At 50.1% G+C, this 17,233-nt stretch overlaps 1 protein-coding gene and 1 long non-coding RNA gene across 2 annotated transcripts; both read left to right on the top strand.

The window, feature by feature from the left end:
• Positions 1 to 320: 320 nt before the first annotated feature.
• Positions 321 to 13,715, top strand: LOC144335567 (uncharacterized). Its single transcript, XM_077971057.1, has 6 exons — positions 321 to 330; positions 2,635 to 2,892; positions 9,260 to 9,332; positions 10,892 to 10,974; positions 11,211 to 11,412; positions 13,553 to 13,715. Exons 1-6 carry the CDS (start codon positions 321 to 323, stop codon positions 13,569 to 13,571), a joined length of 645 nt encoding a protein of 214 aa, XP_077827183.1. The 3' UTR covers positions 13,572 to 13,715.
• A 920-nt stretch (positions 13,716 to 14,635) lies between these two features.
• Positions 14,636 to 15,471, top strand: LOC106994127 (uncharacterized). Its single transcript, XR_003723872.2, has 3 exons — positions 14,636 to 14,770; positions 14,887 to 14,960; positions 15,337 to 15,471. It is a non-coding gene; the product is annotated as an uncharacterized LOC106994127 (long non-coding RNA).
• The last annotated feature ends 1,762 nt before the right edge of the window (positions 15,472 to 17,233 follow it).

Genomic DNA, 17,233 nt, shown 5'->3' on the forward strand with positions numbered 1-17,233 from the left:
TCTTAACCCTTCTAATTGCTGTTACTTTGCTGTTCTTCCCCCGCTAAGCCAGCCAACTCATCGTCCCTACCTTCATACTCCACCAGACCAGTCCCCACACCAGGTCACCCAATTAAGTAACCGTGTTCAGGTGAAAGTCTTCACAAACCGAGCGCAGGTACCGTGTTACCTTTTAAACACATTCTGAAGACCTAACGCTGTCAGAAGGAGTCTGGGGGCTCAGAGTTGATTTTCTAAGAGGAGCCTCTACTCTTAAACCATACCGTGTCTCCAGAGCTATAGCCAGAGGAGATGAACTGTGATTCTGAGAAAGCAGAACTATGAACCAGTGTAAGCAGAGAGAGGAACCGTCTGGCCCTGTTAGTGGCAGATACGAAGTGTCCTTACTCTGCTATTACTCAAAGGTGGTTACCAGTTAAAATGATCCCCCCAATAGTTGCCTATTTCTTTTCTTTTCTTTTCTTTTTCTTTTTCTTTTTTTTTTTTTTGAGACAGAATTTCACTATGTTGGCCTCCGAGTTGAGGCCAGGCTGGTCTCAAACTCCTGTGCCTCAGGATCAAAGGCCTCAAGTGATCTGCCCTCCTCGGCTTCCCAAAGTGCTGGTATTACAGGCATGAGCCACTGCGCCCAGTCTTATTTTTTTGTATTTTTAATAGAGACAGGGCTTCACCATGTTGTCCAGGCTGGTCTCAAACTCCTGACCTCAAGTGATCCAACCTCCTTGGCCTCCCAAAGTGCTAGGATTACAGGCGTGAGCCACCACACCCGCCTCATAGTTGGCTTTCTAAAGACATGAAAACACAGTGAGCGATAGTGTAGAAAGTATCAAATGACTTTTTAAAATGTACAGATTCTTTGACCCCCCCCCGCACAATTTTGCTCCTACAAATTTATCTTAAGGAAAGACTCCTATTTGTACAAAGATCTATGTACAATATGTTCTTCTCAGAATCTTCTATAGTATTGGAGAAATGGAAACCAACCAGTTGTTCAATAAAAGGGACTGACCAAGAAAATGAATGTGGCTATTAAAAGCCATGTTGTAAGAAAGATAGTGATGTGGCAGAATGGTCATAATGGACTAGGATCAGGGGAAGGGGGCATGAATGATAGGGAAAGCAGGCTAGAAAATAGTATGTACAATGGTACGTGCGTTTATAAAGAAAAAAGACTGGGAGGAGAGAGAAAGAAGGCTAGAAATCTTTGTAGCAAAAATGTTAAAGAGCTTTTCTCCAGGGTAGAGAATTATGAGCAATTTTTCTTTTTCTTGTGCTTTTTGGTTTTCCACTTTTGCTACATTGAGCTCCTTTGTAATTAGGAAAACCATGTTTTTAAAAGAGGTGGTTTTGTTACAGGTCCTTTGGTTCAGGATTCTGTAGTTGCCACGGGCTGTGGTGAGAGCCTGGAGGTGTCTGCTCAGGGAAGAGCAGCTGCCAGGTGGGGTCCGGGATGCAGGTGGCTATGCAAGCGGCTCAGCTTGTAGGAGAGTTGAGCTTGGCTCATGGATTCTCCTCCCATGATCGCTTTTCCCACTTCCCCGCCTCCGCCCCCCACCTCCCTGCACCGATCCCACAGGGGACAATCAGTATCCCAAATACCCAGCCTGTTAGACATAGTGTCTGATCGAAGATCGAGTTCCTCGGATTAATGCTGGGTTGAAAAATGACCCATAAGTCCCCAGAGATGGAGCAGAGCTGGAGTGGAGCTTTGAATTTATAACCCAGCCTCCCAGCGCTGGGCCTGGACACCACACAATTTTGACAGATGATTCTCATGAGAAACTTTCAGTTTCCATTTGATTATGGGCCCATAAACACAGATTGCAATTGAGCAGAGTTAGGGCTCTGCCTGGATTGGACCTGCCAGGGCTCAGGGAGCCTTACTGGATGGCTCTGGCCTGCCTGTCACCTGCTGGTTCTGAGCTGCTGCCTGCAGCTATGCATGTGTTGAGATGTGGCTGTTGGATGTATCCTACATGCATCTCTTATGTGGGCATCTGCCTCTCCCATTAGCCTGGACAGGGATGTGTCTTTCCAATGGATCATCCAGTTGTACCATCTTTGGGTGGTAGTTGTGCCTGCTGGTTACAGGAGGTTTCAGCTAACTCTGGTTTAGGGTTGACCATCTTGCTTTTACTTTTTCACTCACTCACTCACTCATTCATTCACCATTTGCCATTACTGAGCAGCTCTCATGTGTCAGAATACGGACTTAGTAACACCAGGCAGACTCAGGGATACCAAGAATAAAGTCTCACTGATAGCGTCAGAGGAGTCACACTTAAGATAGTGTCACGTATGCATTAATTTAGAAAAACGTTCAGGGAGCTAAGAGAACACAGAGGATGAACCCCTAGGCAGGAGGGAGAAGCCAGCCTGGGCTACCAGGAAGGGAGGCTGTTCACTCAATTCATCTCAACAAGTGTCTGGAGCAGCTGCACTGGGCTAGACCCCCAGAGGATCAGATATAGACAGTGCAGTGGCATAGGCTAGACCCCCAGAGGATTAGATAGAGACAGTGCAGTGGCATAGGCTAGATCCCCTGAGGGTTAGACAGAAATGGTGCAGTGACGTTGTTCCTACCTCCATATTGCTTACCATTGTTGAGTATTTCTTCCAGCATTCCAGGGTAAGATTGCTTCTTGCTCACTCTCCCTGCGGGGAAAATATTAGCAGCTGCTTCAGGACCCTTGAGCACAGGGACAAGACAAACCGATAGCAGAGGGACACCTGCGGGGTCTGGAGCCTTCAGCTGGAATGAATTCAACAAATATTTACTCGCCTTATGCCAGGCACTCTTCAAAGCACTGGGCAAGCAGAAAAGCCAAAGAGGCAAAGTCCACATTCCGCTGGGGAGAGAGAGAGACCATCGCCGAAGGCGCACATGCGTAGGTAAGGGGTCAGGTCCACATTCCACTGGGGAGAAAGAGAGAGAGATTATCGTCGAAGGCGCACGTGCGTAGGTAACGGGTCAAGTGCAGAGAAGCGCAAGGAAGAGACTTCCGTCAGCGAACAGCTGAGAGAGGACGGAGGGCAAGGCTATGTTTATACACAGGCAGAAACGACAGCAGCTTGGATTGTGGTGGCAACGGAGGAAGTGGCTGGAGGGGACCGGACTGTAGATGCATTTTGAAAGTAGAGCTTTTAGAGCGAGGGGTGTGGGAGACAGAGAGGAGTGGAGGATGATTGCAGGGGTTTCGGCTTGAGAACTGGGGAGCGAGCTGCTGTTTATTGAGGTGGAGAAAACTGGGAGAGGAACAGGTTTGGGGGAAGCCAAACCTGTTATCCCATAACTGTGGCACTTGATGGCTGTCCTAGGAGACTCTCACATGCCGCCCCCCACACCCCCACCTCATAGTTCCTGACTGGTGCTGTGATGTGCCCTGTCTTTTCGTGACCCCTGCATCGGCCTTTCTTCCTTGGCTGATGCACCATTTGCACTGCCCTCTGTGCTGCAAATGTAGCGGCCAGGCTTTTTGCACACCTTTTTGCTCAGGCCCAGGTGCTGCTGGGAGAAAATGCCTGTTCTTCCAGGGTTCCCCGCCTAATGTAAGCCATAGCATGCTGCCGCTCAGAGCCCCGGGTGACCTTCCCGTCCTGGGCACAGGAGTCAGGCGATTCAGCACCAGCCCTGGGCCCTGAGGCCTGTGGATGCCGCTGCCTCTTGTGCCGTGCTGCTTGTCCATAGAAACGTCCGGGCCCACCCGTGGCTTGCGAGGCCTCCCGCCCCCGGTCTGGTTTGCACCAGCCTCTTTTGTGTACCAGCTGCTCTGGCCGCCGCTCTTTCATCCCTGCTTCTGGGAGGGCCTGGCTCCGCACCCTGCGCAAACACATCTGGACTGCTTCAGACCGCATGACAGGAACAGCTGCTGCCAGAAAGCAAAGGACACAGCGGCCCTTTTGTAATCACTGTTGATTGTCTCCAGCCGTAGGGCACTTGTGTTTTGGTCTTGGATTTAAGGACTGCCAAGATGTTTCTAGGAGCATATTATTGCCCCAGGCCTGGCCGTGCCTTCTGTGGTCCAGGTGGCAGCAGGAAAGGGTAGAGGCATTTGGACCGAGCAAAGAGGCTCCTGTAAGTGTCTGTCCTGAGGCTTCCACCTTCTAGGATAGGACAGGGCACACAAGGAGGAAGAAGGCAGCAATGTGGTTGTCACCCACCGTAGCCACTTGCTGGCGTGGCTGACACCAGCCCTGGGCCCTGAGACAGCAGCCACTTCAGGCCTTCGGGCCCAGGGCTGGTGCTGAATCTCCTGTCTCCTGTGCCTAGGACAGGAATGTCACCTTGGGCTCTGAGCTACAGTGTGCTGTGACTTGCGATAGACGGGGTCTGGTGGCTTCCATGGTCTCCTGTTGACTCCACCTGCCAGTGTCTGCATCTCTTTGCCTGAGGGCTTTTTCTAAAGCTGTAAAAGTTTGCTTTGTCAGAAGAGGGGAAATGAATATCCCCCACCAGAGCAGCCCTCAGCTAGTGGCTGAGGGGACTGGGTGTATAAATACCCCAGCTACCTTGCCCTCAGCAGGGAGGACTTGGAGGCATCTGTTCTACAGGTCACCAGAGGACCCCGGAGGATTAAGCTCCAACTGCCAGCATGGGTGCTGGCTTGATCCCCTGCTCCTCCTCCTCCCCTGCTGCCTGTCCTCCCTGTGTACCCTCCTGCCTCCCTGGCAGTGGTCCTGTATCTCCTAAAGGTACACAGGATCCTCCTCTCAGGACCTGCTTTTGGGCGAACCCGAACTAAGACCAGTGACAGCAAAGGTCTATGGATTTAGGGATTGTTTTTAGGGCAGTTCAAACAGGTACCAAGAACCTGTGGGACGAACACATTAAAAGTGGAACTGCTCAATAGTTTTACTTAGAATCAGCTTTGAATGTACCTCAAGTTCAGAAAAAGTGCACAAAATCAGCCCTTTATAAGAAGCAACCCCACTGTCACTGAAGGAAGGGGTTCCTCTGTCTCTTTCATCTGCCTTCATACAGGAACATTTTAGACCATTTAAACCTCCATATTCCCGAGTCAGAGATTTGGGCTGAACCTAGGAAGCTATTTTGACATCATATAGGACTATACTGAGACAAAGTCTAAGGGAAAAGTGGAGAGGTCCGTCCGGAGGCTTAGCCTCAGTGTGGTATGTGGACATGGTTCCTTCATTGGCTGCTGTCACTGGTGAAGTGGAATTCTGGGGTCCAGAATTCTTTAGCTTCACAATTCAGCCAGTGGGATTATTTTCTGGGTAATCATGACATCAGCCACGGTTCATAGAATCAGGAAGGTCAATCTTTTTTTTTTTTTTTTTTTTTTAGATGGAGTCTCGCTCTGTTGCCCAGGCTGGAGTGCAGTGGCGCAATCTCGGCTCACTGCAACCATTGCCTCCTGGGTTCAAGTGATTCTCCTGCCTCAGCCTCCCAAGTAGCTGGGATTACCGGCATGCACCACCATGCCTGGCTAATTTTTGTATTTTTAGTAAAGATGGGGTTTCACCATTTTGGTCAGGCTGGTCTCGAACTCCTGACATTGTGATCTGCCCAGCTCCTGATCTGCCCACCTCAGCCTCCCAAAAGTGCTGGGATTACTGGCATGAGCGTCCGTGCCTGGCCTTTTTTTTTCTCTGAGATGGAGTCTCACTTTATTGCCCAGGCTGGAATGCAGTGACACAATCTCAGCTCACTGCAACCTCTGTCTCTCAGGTTCAAGTGATTCTCCTGCCTCACCCGAGTAGCTGGGACTACAGGTGCCTGCCACTACACCCGGCTAATTTTTTGTATTTTTAGTAGAGATAGGGTTTCACCATGTTGGCCAGGCTAGTCTTCATCTCCTGATCTCGTGATTCACCACCCCATCGGCCTCCCAAAGTGCTGGGATTACAGGCATGAACCACCGTGCCCAGCCAGGAAGGTCAATCTTTTCGCTGACAGCACGGGAGTCACACCGCAGTGACTTAATTGCCACCTGTACCTTACCCACTCCCCCAAACTCACCCTGTACTCATGTTCCTGGATGAACTAGCTTTGCAAATATCAGCCGTGTGTTTCCATCCTGAAAACCCATCCTCTGCATGCTTTATGGAGCTGACCTGAAATGGCCAACATGGAGGACCGGCCCCTTCTGGATCAGCTGAATTTCAAATCAACATGATTTGAAAGAGCCGAGAGTCAGCACACACATGATCTCTCATCAGCCGCTGGCTGGAAAGACACATAATAAAGGATTCGGCAGAGCTTCTGATACCGCCGGCTTTGCGACCTTGTGAGGCTTGGGAGAGGAGCCTGGTTCTCATTTGAACAGATGGGCCTGTTTGCAAATACTTCCTCTGATACCCGAGAACACACAACATCCTGTCTGAGGTGGGTGGTTGTGACTGAAGAGACCAAACAGACCTCAAAGAAACACCTGCCACAGAAGTGGCAGCTCTGACTGTGGAGCCGAGAAAGCTTCGGCATTGCTGCCTCCCTCTCTAAGGGTGAAATTCTACTTTTATATATATATGTATCTACTTTAAGTTCTAGGGTACATGTGCACAATGTGCAGGTTTGTTACATAGGTATACATGTGCCATGTTGGTTTGCTGCACCCATTAACTCGTCATTTACATTAGATATTTCTTAAGGGTGGAATTTTTTAACAAGCAGGCCAGAGTAAGGTTCTGAGAGTAAGAGGCAGAGCCAGCCTCCCTGCTGTCCTGCCTGAGAAGCTGGGGGCTGAGGTCTGATGGAGGAAGACAGGACAGAGAGGGGCAGGATGTCCAAGTATCCTTTTGGATGTATCACAGCGATGCCTGGTACCGGGCAGGGGCAGACCATTTCTCCAAGGGCTGATGCTATTCTGAGAAGGTATCTTGCCCACCCAACTATCTCTTGGTCCCAGACTTGTCCAATTTTCTTCCCAATAACCAGCAGCCAACACCGTGCCCTCTTTGCAGTGAGACTGTACTGCAGTTGGAGAGAGAGCCCTGTAGGCAATGCAGAGTATTCCCAGGGTCACTCCCAAACATTCATTCAAGCATGGCACTAGGCCAGGGCTCTGCAGAGAGAGATACCCTGAGACTTCTGATACCCTCTGGGACGAGAGTGACAGATACCAGTCAAGGATCTCACCAATTCATCTCCCGTGCCCCAAGCAGATGTAATTCATGATATTCCTATGTTCAACTGGGACACAGCCTCAGAATCCTTCATACTCCAATCCAGCAGGCAGCCACGAATGCCGAGATCCAGAGCTGAGATGCAACATGCTTTCCACATCTTCCCTGGGGACTTACAGTTTAAAACGGATTCCCTGACACCAATAACCATGCAGCAGATATGCAGATACCTCGATAAGAAAGGTCTTTGTGATTTATAATAGCAGATATAATCATTTACCCTGCCTAAAAGCTAAGGGTTTTTACCACACTGTGAGGTTTTGAAGCAGAGTATCACATGATTCGTGTTCCTGAATTTGACACTGGGGAATCCTCATCTGAGTTGAGGAGGATATAGCAATCTTCATTAGCCACTCTCAGGGGGTCTCTGCCCAGGATACAGGATCCGGACAGAGAACAAAGCAAAGAGGACCGATGTCTCCATCCTCGGTAGCATCTCTCCAATCTGCTCCTACCCCTCTGGCTCTCCTAAGCTCCCCTCAAGTAGGTGATCAGGTAAATTATCCTCTAAACTAGGAAAGGTACTATTAATAATTACATCACGATAACAGGTAAACCGGGAGGTGCCTCAGGCAAACAGGAAAGTGGGATCCCCATGCCCACAGGCCCTCTACTTTTGTATGGGGAGGTGCATCTTGTATGCCGGATGTGTGTGTAGGGGTGGGTGTGATTTGGTGGGTGTGCTATAGGGTGCTGAGCAAAAGCACATCCTTCTCCTGCCTAGGGATCAGTCCCTTCCTCAGCCCTGTGTCCCCTCTGGCTTCGCCTGCCAAGGCTCTATCAGGTGTGAGAGTACGGATCGATGGAGCTCCTGGCTGAGCTGATGAGGCTCCCAGGGACTAGAGCAATTAATTAAACCTCTTCCCAGCTCTCAGCACAAGCCCCGTGCCTCTGCCAGAGCCTTTTAACTGCCACTGGAATGGGTAGCTCTTAAAATCAACGTCCTTCTCTTAAAATCAACATCTTGCTCAGCAGTGCTAGGAGAGGGAGGCTGGAGAAGGCATGGAGCTGGCCTGTCCAGCAGTCCCCACCTCCCATTTGGGGCAGGTCCCAGGAAATGCTTCCTTCCAATACCTTCTTCCCTGCTGTGCCCACTTTGGGAGTTTTTGCAGCTATGAGATTGTTGACAAAATGCAGATAGCCACACATGGGAGACGCTTCTGAGATCTTAGAGCCCAGCTGAAGATCCCTGAGGGAAAGGGGCTTTCTGGACACCCAGGTTTCCTGGGAGGGGAAGGATGTTCCAGCTCTGGTCTTGGCCGATATCACCATGGATGAACGAGACCCAGATCTAGCTGCTACAGGCGCTGTGGGGCATGGGACAGAGGACGCACACAGCACTGGCTGTGGAGTCCTGTTGTGAGCATCCCTGTTGAAAGAAGTAGGCAGGAGACTCTCAGGACCAAACAGATAGAGCCCAAATAACCTGGAAATAAATTGCATGAAGAGCCCTGGGCCAGGCCTTCAGGAGCCAGGGCCCAGGGGAATCGGGCTGTCCAGAGCAGCCTCTGTGAGAGCTGCTGGGGATGCAATGGTCTTAAAGCTGCCTCTTGACTCTGAGATTCCAGACTTTGATTCTGCAATGGACTCAAACCCAGCATCCAATGCGGAACAATAGCTGTGCTCTTGCCCTCCCCGACCCCACAGAGGGAGGCAGTGGCACAGTTCTGTCCACACAGCCAATAACGCGAAAATCACCTCTATTTGGAATGCATTAGGATTCCAATTTACAACAAATTTTCTTTCCTAAACTCGCTTGGCTTTGCAGACATGTGTCTCTGACAGCAGAACGAGGGCAGGGCCCCTGTGTGCCAGGCCAGAAAGAGGGACCTGGCAAGGAGTCCTGAATTTTCAGGTGAAAAATCTGCTTTAGGCAAACTGGGAATGAATGCTGATGTAACTTGGCGTGTATGTGTGTGCGTGTGCACGTGTGTGATGAAGGGTCTGTGTGTATTGCGGGAGGCAGAGATCCTGGAGACCCTGCCTAGTGACAGTAATTGCGGGTGATGATGTCTGATAATCGGATAATCATATTGATAACAACCATCATCTCCCTCACACTTGTGGTGGCCCAATGATTTCACCCATCACTTTGGTTTGTCTTGTGCTTGGGCAGGTGCACTAGGGCCCCGTCTTACAGATGAGGATGCTGAGGACCAGGGAAGCCCATTAATAAGGTCCCACTGCTGGTAAGTGACAGACTAGGATTGGAAGGCTGCTGTCTGTTTTTGGAGGCCCTATGCTTGATTGCCCCTGAATCTGACACACTTGGGTGGAGTTGGGTTAAGCTAGGCCAGCTCCCAGAAGAAGTGGGGCTTAGCCCTGATGAGGCTAAGGAAGCTGCAGTGAGGGTGGTGTCCCATGCTCCCTTCACCACCCAGGGCTGTGAATCATCGTCCAGGCCTTGGGGATGCAGGATGGGTGTTGGAACATATGACAGCTTTGCACATTTATTTGTGCTCCTGACAACATGAGCAGAGAAAGCTGCAGGCTATAGACTTGCAGTCTGAGGGTCTGGGGTAGATGTCCCAGTACTGCATCAATATGGCAGCTCTGTCTTCATTAAGGTCCTGGACAGGGGCAAGACCCAGCCTGCTAAGTGCACTGGGCTCTGGGGTCATGGCTCTCTGCCAGGGCACCTCAGGCCAAGTCAAGGCATGTGGAGGGTAGACTGGGCTGTGAGCAGCCATGCCAGGGGTGCCATCCTTGCTCCCTCTCTTTGAGAACTGCAGAATTAGCTCCTGGTGGTGGGTGGTTGAGCCCAACTGCCGCCAGCTGGATAGCAAAAGGGCAGCGGGCAGCTCCGTGGGCACCCCCCTCTTGGTGCGTGCTGAACTGTGGCAAACCCAGGTCTCTCAGGCTGGAGGAGAGCAGGCCTGCCTCCCTGTAAGAGTCCAGGGCAGCAGCTGTGGGACAGGGTGGTGTGAGGGGTTGGGAGGGGAGCTCGTAGAGAGTCAAGGAGGCAAAGGGCTGTGTCAGATCTTCTGGCCAGAAGTGACAGAAGATGCACCTCAAAATGGCTTCATGAAGACCAAAAGGGCGGGCATGTCTCTCACTGGTTCCCTTGACTGAAATACCTATGCCTGGCCAAACCTGGGGCTCGATGGTGGAATCGAGATTTGGTCTCTGGATTTCTCAGTTCTGCTTCCTTCTGCACTGGTCTCTGCTCAGGCAGTTGGGGCAAGATGGTGGCCCACAGCTCCAGCCCTGGGAAAAAGAGTGAGCTTCTCTTCCTCAACCAATAAAAGCCAGGTTTGTGCCGGACTGAAGCACATGGGCATCCATGAACCGGTCCTGTGCTCTGGGAGTCAGGAGTGGGGTCAGGTTCACATGGGATGTGATGACGATGATGTGTCCTAAAGCTCAAGAACAGGAATGAAGGCTGGGTGGCCCAAGGAACAGTCACCGACCATGAACAGGAACAGTATCAATCTGGATCGGCCTGAAAATTCTTGGATGGAGGTGTGTCCAGGAGAAGAGAGGGAGGGAAGGAAGGAGGAAGGTATGCGTGTGTGGATCAGTGAGTACTGCAGGCTCCCTTCAGAGACAGGGAGAATTTAGCACCGAGCACCAGGGGGCAGCCACAATGAGCCTGACAGGCCCTGTTCCCAGGAGGGCGTCAGGTGTGCGTCATGGAGGTGTTGTGCACACCTGAGTGTGTGTGCAGGCGAAAGGGTGAACTTGCTCCCTGGAAACACCACCCCCAGACCTTCCCGAACCCCATCCACAATAACCAATATTTCTCTAGTGCAGTGGACACAAGGCTTTCCACATCTCAGTCTCCCTGGGCAGCAAGTGAGGCTGATACCATTGGGATCTCCGTTTTAACAGGTGAGGCAGGGCCGGTCAGCACTCGCTGCAGGTGAGTGGGCTGCCTTGGCTGCCTGGGTTGGATTCTGGGCTCTGCTATTTACTAGCTGTGTGACCTTCAGATCACTTGCTCAACCTCCTTGTGCCTCAGTTTCCCCATTTGTAAGAGGAGCTGATAGCACTTTCCACACCATGTGGTGAGGGTGAGATAAGTTGGTGTGTGTGACCTGCTGAGAAGGCTGTTTTATGTGTTGCAGGAAAAGAGACCTGGGCCGCGTATCAGCCTTTTGGGCTCAATCTCGTGGCTGAACCACTGCTTTCCACAGTCAGGTGCTGTGCAGCTCTGAATAGACCTTTCCAGTGGAAGGCTCTAGGGCTCTCCTGTGGATGTTCCTTCCTGCAACCTGGAGGGCACGCAAGTCAGAGGTCCTTTGGGGCCAGTGGGCCGGTGCTGAGCAGGTGAGGCTGCTCTAATGGTTATTAAACGTCCCAGCTGGTGCTGCGCGTCTAAGTGTGGCTGAGTGTGGGACCCACGAGGCCCTTCTCCCATGATTTCAGCCTGGTCTAAGGGCTCTGGGGGAGTGAGAGCTGAGGTTCAGGCATCTCTTCCTTCAAACGGATATATGGAATAATGTGGAAGATGGTGGCGTGAGCCAATGGCATGAAGGAGCCAGGTGGAAGGAAGTTGGACTGTTTGCCTGCTGGGGAAAGGAAGGGACACTGCCGTACCCTGCTGCTGAAAGTGGGGTCCACGGGCCAGCAGCACTGTCACCACCTGGAAACCCTGTAGGAAATGCAGAACCTCAGACCGACCCCAGATTTAGGGTATCAGAACCTGCTTTTTCAAAAAATTGTTAATGAGACAGGGTCTGGCTCTGTCGCCCAGGCTAGACTGCAGCAGCGTGATCTCAGCTCTCTGCAACCTCTGCCTCCTGGGCTCAAGCGATTCTCCTGCCTCAGCCTCCTGAGTAGCTGAGACTACAGGTGCATGCCACCATGCCCAGCCAATTTTTTGGATTTTTAGTAGAGACAGGGTCTCACCATGTTGCCCAGGCTGGTGTCAAACTCATAGCCTCAAGCGATCCTCCATCCTCAGCTTCCCAAAGTTCTGGGATTACAGGCATAAGCCATCAGGACTGGCCAGAGTATGCTTTTTTTTTTAATTAAATTTAATTTTTTTTTGAGATGTATCACTCTGTCGCCCAGGCTGGAGTGCAGTGGCGCAATCTCAGCTCACTGCAACCTCCACTTCCTGGGTTAAGGGATTCTCCTGCCTCAGCATCCTGAGTAGCTGGGATTACAGGTGTGTACCATGACACCTGGCTAATTCTTTTTGTAGTTTTTTAATAAGATGACTTACATGCGCTAAAATGCTTGAGAAGCACAGTGTTAGTTATCAACCCCAGGGAAGGTTTCAGTTCCCCCAGTCATACTGAGCTTCTATGGGGAGTTCCAGTAACTAAGAGAAAGAGCCTCTGACACAAGTCAGTGGGCAAAGCTCTAGACTTCATTTCTAGCACTGTGCTGCCCAATATGGCAGCCATGGGCCATGTGTGGCTATTAAGGTTAAATGTATATTAAAGGAGATGAAGTACAGTGAAACATTTCAGTGCTTCGGTCACACAAGTCACATTTCAAGTGCTCAGTAGTCACACGTGGCTTGTGGCTGGTATATTTGTGGCACCAATTACTGAACAATTCCCCTATCACAGAAAATTATACTGAGCAGTGTTGGTCTAGTGTCTGACAGTGTAGCCATGTGCAGAGAATGACCCAACCCCAGCTTTCCCTGAATGGAGGCTTCCCTCTTTGGTGGCAGGGGGATGGGGGTGGAGGTGGTGGATGGGCAAGTGACAGTTGTGTGAAACTCAGAAGTGTGCGATTTGGGTGGGGAGGGGCACTGCAGCCCCAGGAAACAGCTGCATGAGCAAGAACATCTGGTGAAAATCAAGGCTTGAGTTAGTTCACGTGAGACACACTGGAAGGATGTTAGAGATCATTTAGCTCAAATCTCCCCCTCCCCTTCCTATCACCCATTTAATAAACCAAGACCTAGCAGTCTAAAGAAAAGTGCAGTGGCTAGAGTTGAAGTTGGGTTTTGCACTTCAAGACCAATGTTTGATGTATTCTGCTTGTGGGACAGTGAGACGAACTCTGTGCCTGCAAAGAAAGTTTCAATGAGGTAAGAGGTGCTGGAAAAGACATCACATGAGACAGCGCCATTCAGGAACCAAAGAACTTGCCTACAGCCTTGCAGGGAGGTGGCCAGAGAAATCTGGGGGAGGCACTGGGAAAGAACATTTCATGGTGGGGGCAGAAGGGGTGGGCAGCAGGGGGAAGGAGGACCTAGGCTGGGAAGGGCCCAGCTCCATCCCTGACCATTCGTCTATTAGATGACACCTGCATGGGGCAGAGGCTGGGCAATGTTTCACCAATATGCCTGGTCTCTTCCTCCTTGGTCTGCATTTCTGTGCCTCCCTATCCTTTCCCAGTTAGGTGGGTCCAGGAGACTGAACTCTGACCCACGGAATCTGGGCAGAAGAGTTCCTGCCATTTCCAGGGCTGGGCCCTAAAAGGCTCTCTCTGCCTTCTCTGGTAGCCCACCCAGATGCAGTTGATGCAGTGGAACATCCTAGAAGACTAGAAGACTACTGCGGCCTAGAAGACTACCGAGATACTGGAAAGGAGATGCCTTGTCCCCAAAAGACTGGGAGGAGTGGAACATCCCAGCTAGCTCACTTTAGGCTATTACTGCAAGAAATTAAACCTATATAGTGTTAAACCATAGAAAATTTGGGGGATGTTTGTTATAGCAGCTGGTCTACCCTGGCTAATACACTGCATGTGGGGTGTGCTCTAAAATTTCCATCTCTTCACCATACCCCATAGTCTTTGAAAGATATTTGTAGGTCACTGAAGAGGCCATTCTTTTCCCTTCCCTCCCTCTGTTTTTCTGTTCTCAATTCTTCCTGTCTAGGAGTTCTGTAGTCACCTCCAATTGGCCCTTCAGGTTCCCCAATCCAGAAGCAGTTCCTATGAAGGCAGCCCCAGGTTATTGCCATATTCATGGGGTTATCAGGGTTATGGCAGGTCCTAGGACAGAGGAAGTCCCTGCCCATCACTTCCTCCAGGAAGCCTTCCCTGCACTTTTGGGTTACAAATCATCCTGTGCATTCCCATAGAATATTGTCAGTGATGCCCACATTCTTTGTGGCCTGCTGTATGGTAACATATACACTCAGTACTCAGTTGTGGTTTACTTGTCTTACTTGTCACTCTTCTGTGGGATCCTAAAGAATTCCATCACTTCTACTGTGAAGCAGCAAGAGCCAGACATGCAGATACCCACTGTGGGAGGCAGCTTCTGATATGGCCTCCGAAGAAGTACCCTCCTGAGATTCATGCCCTTGTGTCATCCTCTCTCCTCCAGTGCGATCCAGACCCACTGAGTTGCTTCTAGTGAACTGAATACAGCAACAGTTCTAGGAGATTAGGCTTTAAAAGACTGGGTTATATTCTCTCTTTCAGGCACTCTGTCTCTCATTCTCCCTCTTGCTTGATTAAGATATGCTCTTTGATGAAGTAAGTTGCCATGTTGGAGAGGCCCATGTGGTAAGGAACTGAGGGTGGCTTCTGACCACCAACCAGTAAGGAAATAAAAGTCCTGAGTCCAACAACCCATAAGGAATGGAATCCAGCCAACGATCACATAATGAGGTTTGAAGTGGATTGGCTCCAGTTGAGCCTTCAGATGAGACCTCAGCCTCAGTTCACACCTTGATTCCAGCCTTGTGAGAAACCCTGGCCAGAAGACCCAGTTAAGCCATATCTGGGTTCCTGACCCCAAAGAACTGTGAGATAATAACTGTGGGTTATTATAAGGTAATACGTTATGGGGTAATTTTTTTTTTTTTTTTTTTTTTTTTTTTGCAGCAATAGAAAACTAATAAACCAATGAAGAATATTTTAATGAAGGAAGGAAAATTGGTCCTCATTCAAGCAGTAAGGTAATTGGGGTTGGGTTCACGGCAATGTGGGACATGGTAGAGAACAACAACATGAAGGTGAAACTTGGGTGGGAACAGGGAGTGAACAGATGACCACCAGGGCCCTCTCAGGTGAGGCTGCCCAGTGATGGCCCTGGTGGCAGTTCCTGAAGATCCCTGGGGCCTTAGGTGGGTGACAGCTCTCCTAAGTCTCTGCTCCTGAGGCTGACAAGCCCTCACACTCCACATTCTGTCCATGCAGCTATAAATATTAAAACGTGCCAGAGGAGAGATTGCAAAATAGGGCTGTGGGCAAGATAGAGCTCTGAATTGAGGAGAAGAAATGAGAATGAATTTCTCTCTTCTGATTCCCGCTTCTGTCTGTTTATTGCAAAAGGCGCTGTGGGAGATAAGGAGCAGGCAGCTCGTGCCCTGCAGGCTGTGCAGGAGGCAGTTCCATTGAGGGTCGCATGGAGGGGCAGAGTTGGGTGCCACCTAGTTCACGAGGCCGCCTGAGGAGTCAGAGCTCCCCACACCGTCCCAGATGCTGCTACTGAGTAGAACTCTGGGGTTCAAGCCCTGCTGGTCCCACACCAGGGCAAAAACAAAATATAAAGTAAAACAAAATAAAGTAAAATAAAAGCAAACAGAAAAAGTACTCCTGTGTGGGTAGGTGTGGGGTGGCTTTGGGGCTCCCCAGCCCAGAGTCTGAGCACTACAGCTGCCAGACAAAGTCCCCCTAGTCCCTCTCTGCTCCTCTGTCTCATACCTCGAGTCTTCCTGTCCATCGATTCTTCTCCAGAAACTTCTTTCCCATCCACTGGCTTCTTTTCCATTCCTGCCACCAGCACTCTCATCTACTCACTGTTCATGACCTCCCCAACCAATGACTTATCTTCTTTCCCTCTACGCCTCTCTAATTCATCCTACCAGCAGATTCACTTTGAGATACTGCTTTGGACATATCACTTCCCTGTTTAAAATCTTCTATTTGTCCAAACCAGGGCAGGACTTAGTCTGGAACTGTTGGTCTCACCTACAAACCCTCAGGTACCCCTTTCTACCACAACCTCCAAGCCTCACCCCTAAGCACCCACTCCTTGCACCAGTTTCCCTGTCTGCCCTCTGCCCAAATGCACCCTGATTTCTTGTTTTTTTTTTTTTTTTTTTTTTTTTAACTCCTCTCCCAGCCTGGCAGTTCCCAACCAGCTCTTCCTCACATGTCTTCCTGTACAAGTTATATCCTCCTCCTTCAAAACTCCGGTCCAATCTTACCTCTCAGCAAATCCATCCCTGACAATTGAAATCCTAAGTGCTTTCTCTGTCCTCTGAACTCTTATATAATTTTAGCCTGTGCAATTCATTTGTTAATTAATCATGCACTGTGCTGCCTTGAGACATCATTTTTTTTTCTCCTGTAGCCTTGTGCTGATAGTTAACTCTTTGAGGGTGATTTGAAGTTTGCTTGCTTATGTTTTGGCTTCATGCCCCTTTGTGACATCCTTGGGCACAGATGCCACAGCTTTTTACTCCTTGCAGCAGCTTCCCAAGGATCCCAGCACTGAGTGAGGCTGCTTCTGGGACTGCAGAGTGTTTTTGCTGGTTTTTATTCTCTCCTTCCCTAGGTCCTGGGACACTATTCTCTCTGTTTCCCCATTTATTCATTCATTGATGTCTCCTTTTAAGGGGGCTTCTTTCATGCTTGTCCTTGAATGGTATTTCCTTGGAGTTGGTCCTGATCCCCCTGCCTTTCTCACACTCCACTCTCACCCTGAATCATCTCAGCTAAGTTCCTTCTTCCCACTGCTGCTTGCATGCTTATAGCAATCAGTGTCTCCACCCATCACTGCTTCCCTAAACTGCAGGTCTCTATTGGATCCGTCAAGCTGCACATTCCACAGGAACCTCCAAACCAAGGGACCCAAACAGAACCAGCTGTTTGCAGTTGCCATTGCAAAGTACCACAAACTGGGAGACTTAAAACAAGGGATTTATTCTTTCACAGTTCTAGAAGCTGGAAATCCAAAATCGAGGTGTTGCAAGGCAGTGCTCCCTCTGAAGGCTCCGAGGGAGGATCGCTCCTTGCTCCTGGGGCTCCGGGCAATCCTTGGCGTTCCTCGGCTTGTAGCTGCATCACCTCTGCCTCCGCCTCCGTTTTCACAAGGACTTCTTCCCTGTGTGTCATTCTGTGTTTTCACATGGCCTTTTAAAGACATCAGCTTTTGAGACCCCAGATTTAGGGTCCACCGTAATCCAATATAACCTCATCTTAATTAATTAGAACTGGAAGACCT

This window comes from Macaca mulatta, chromosome 16 (assembly GCF_049350105.2).
Source record: "Macaca mulatta isolate MMU2019108-1 chromosome 16, T2T-MMU8v2.0, whole genome shotgun sequence".
In the NCBI taxonomy this organism is placed as follows: Eukaryota; Metazoa; Chordata; class Mammalia; order Primates; family Cercopithecidae; genus Macaca; species Macaca mulatta.

Bases quoted from the DNA above. Each gene is read 5' to 3' on its own strand.
- LOC144335567 (XM_077971057.1), top strand. The intron at 9,333-10,891 runs GTAAGTGACAGA...ATATTTCTCTAG, and splicing joins TTAATAAGGTCCCACTGCTG to TGCAGTGGACACAAGGCTTT. The intron at 10,975-11,210 runs GTGAGGCAGGGC...TATGTGTTGCAG, and splicing joins TGGGATCTCCGTTTTAACAG to GAAAAGAGACCTGGGCCGCG.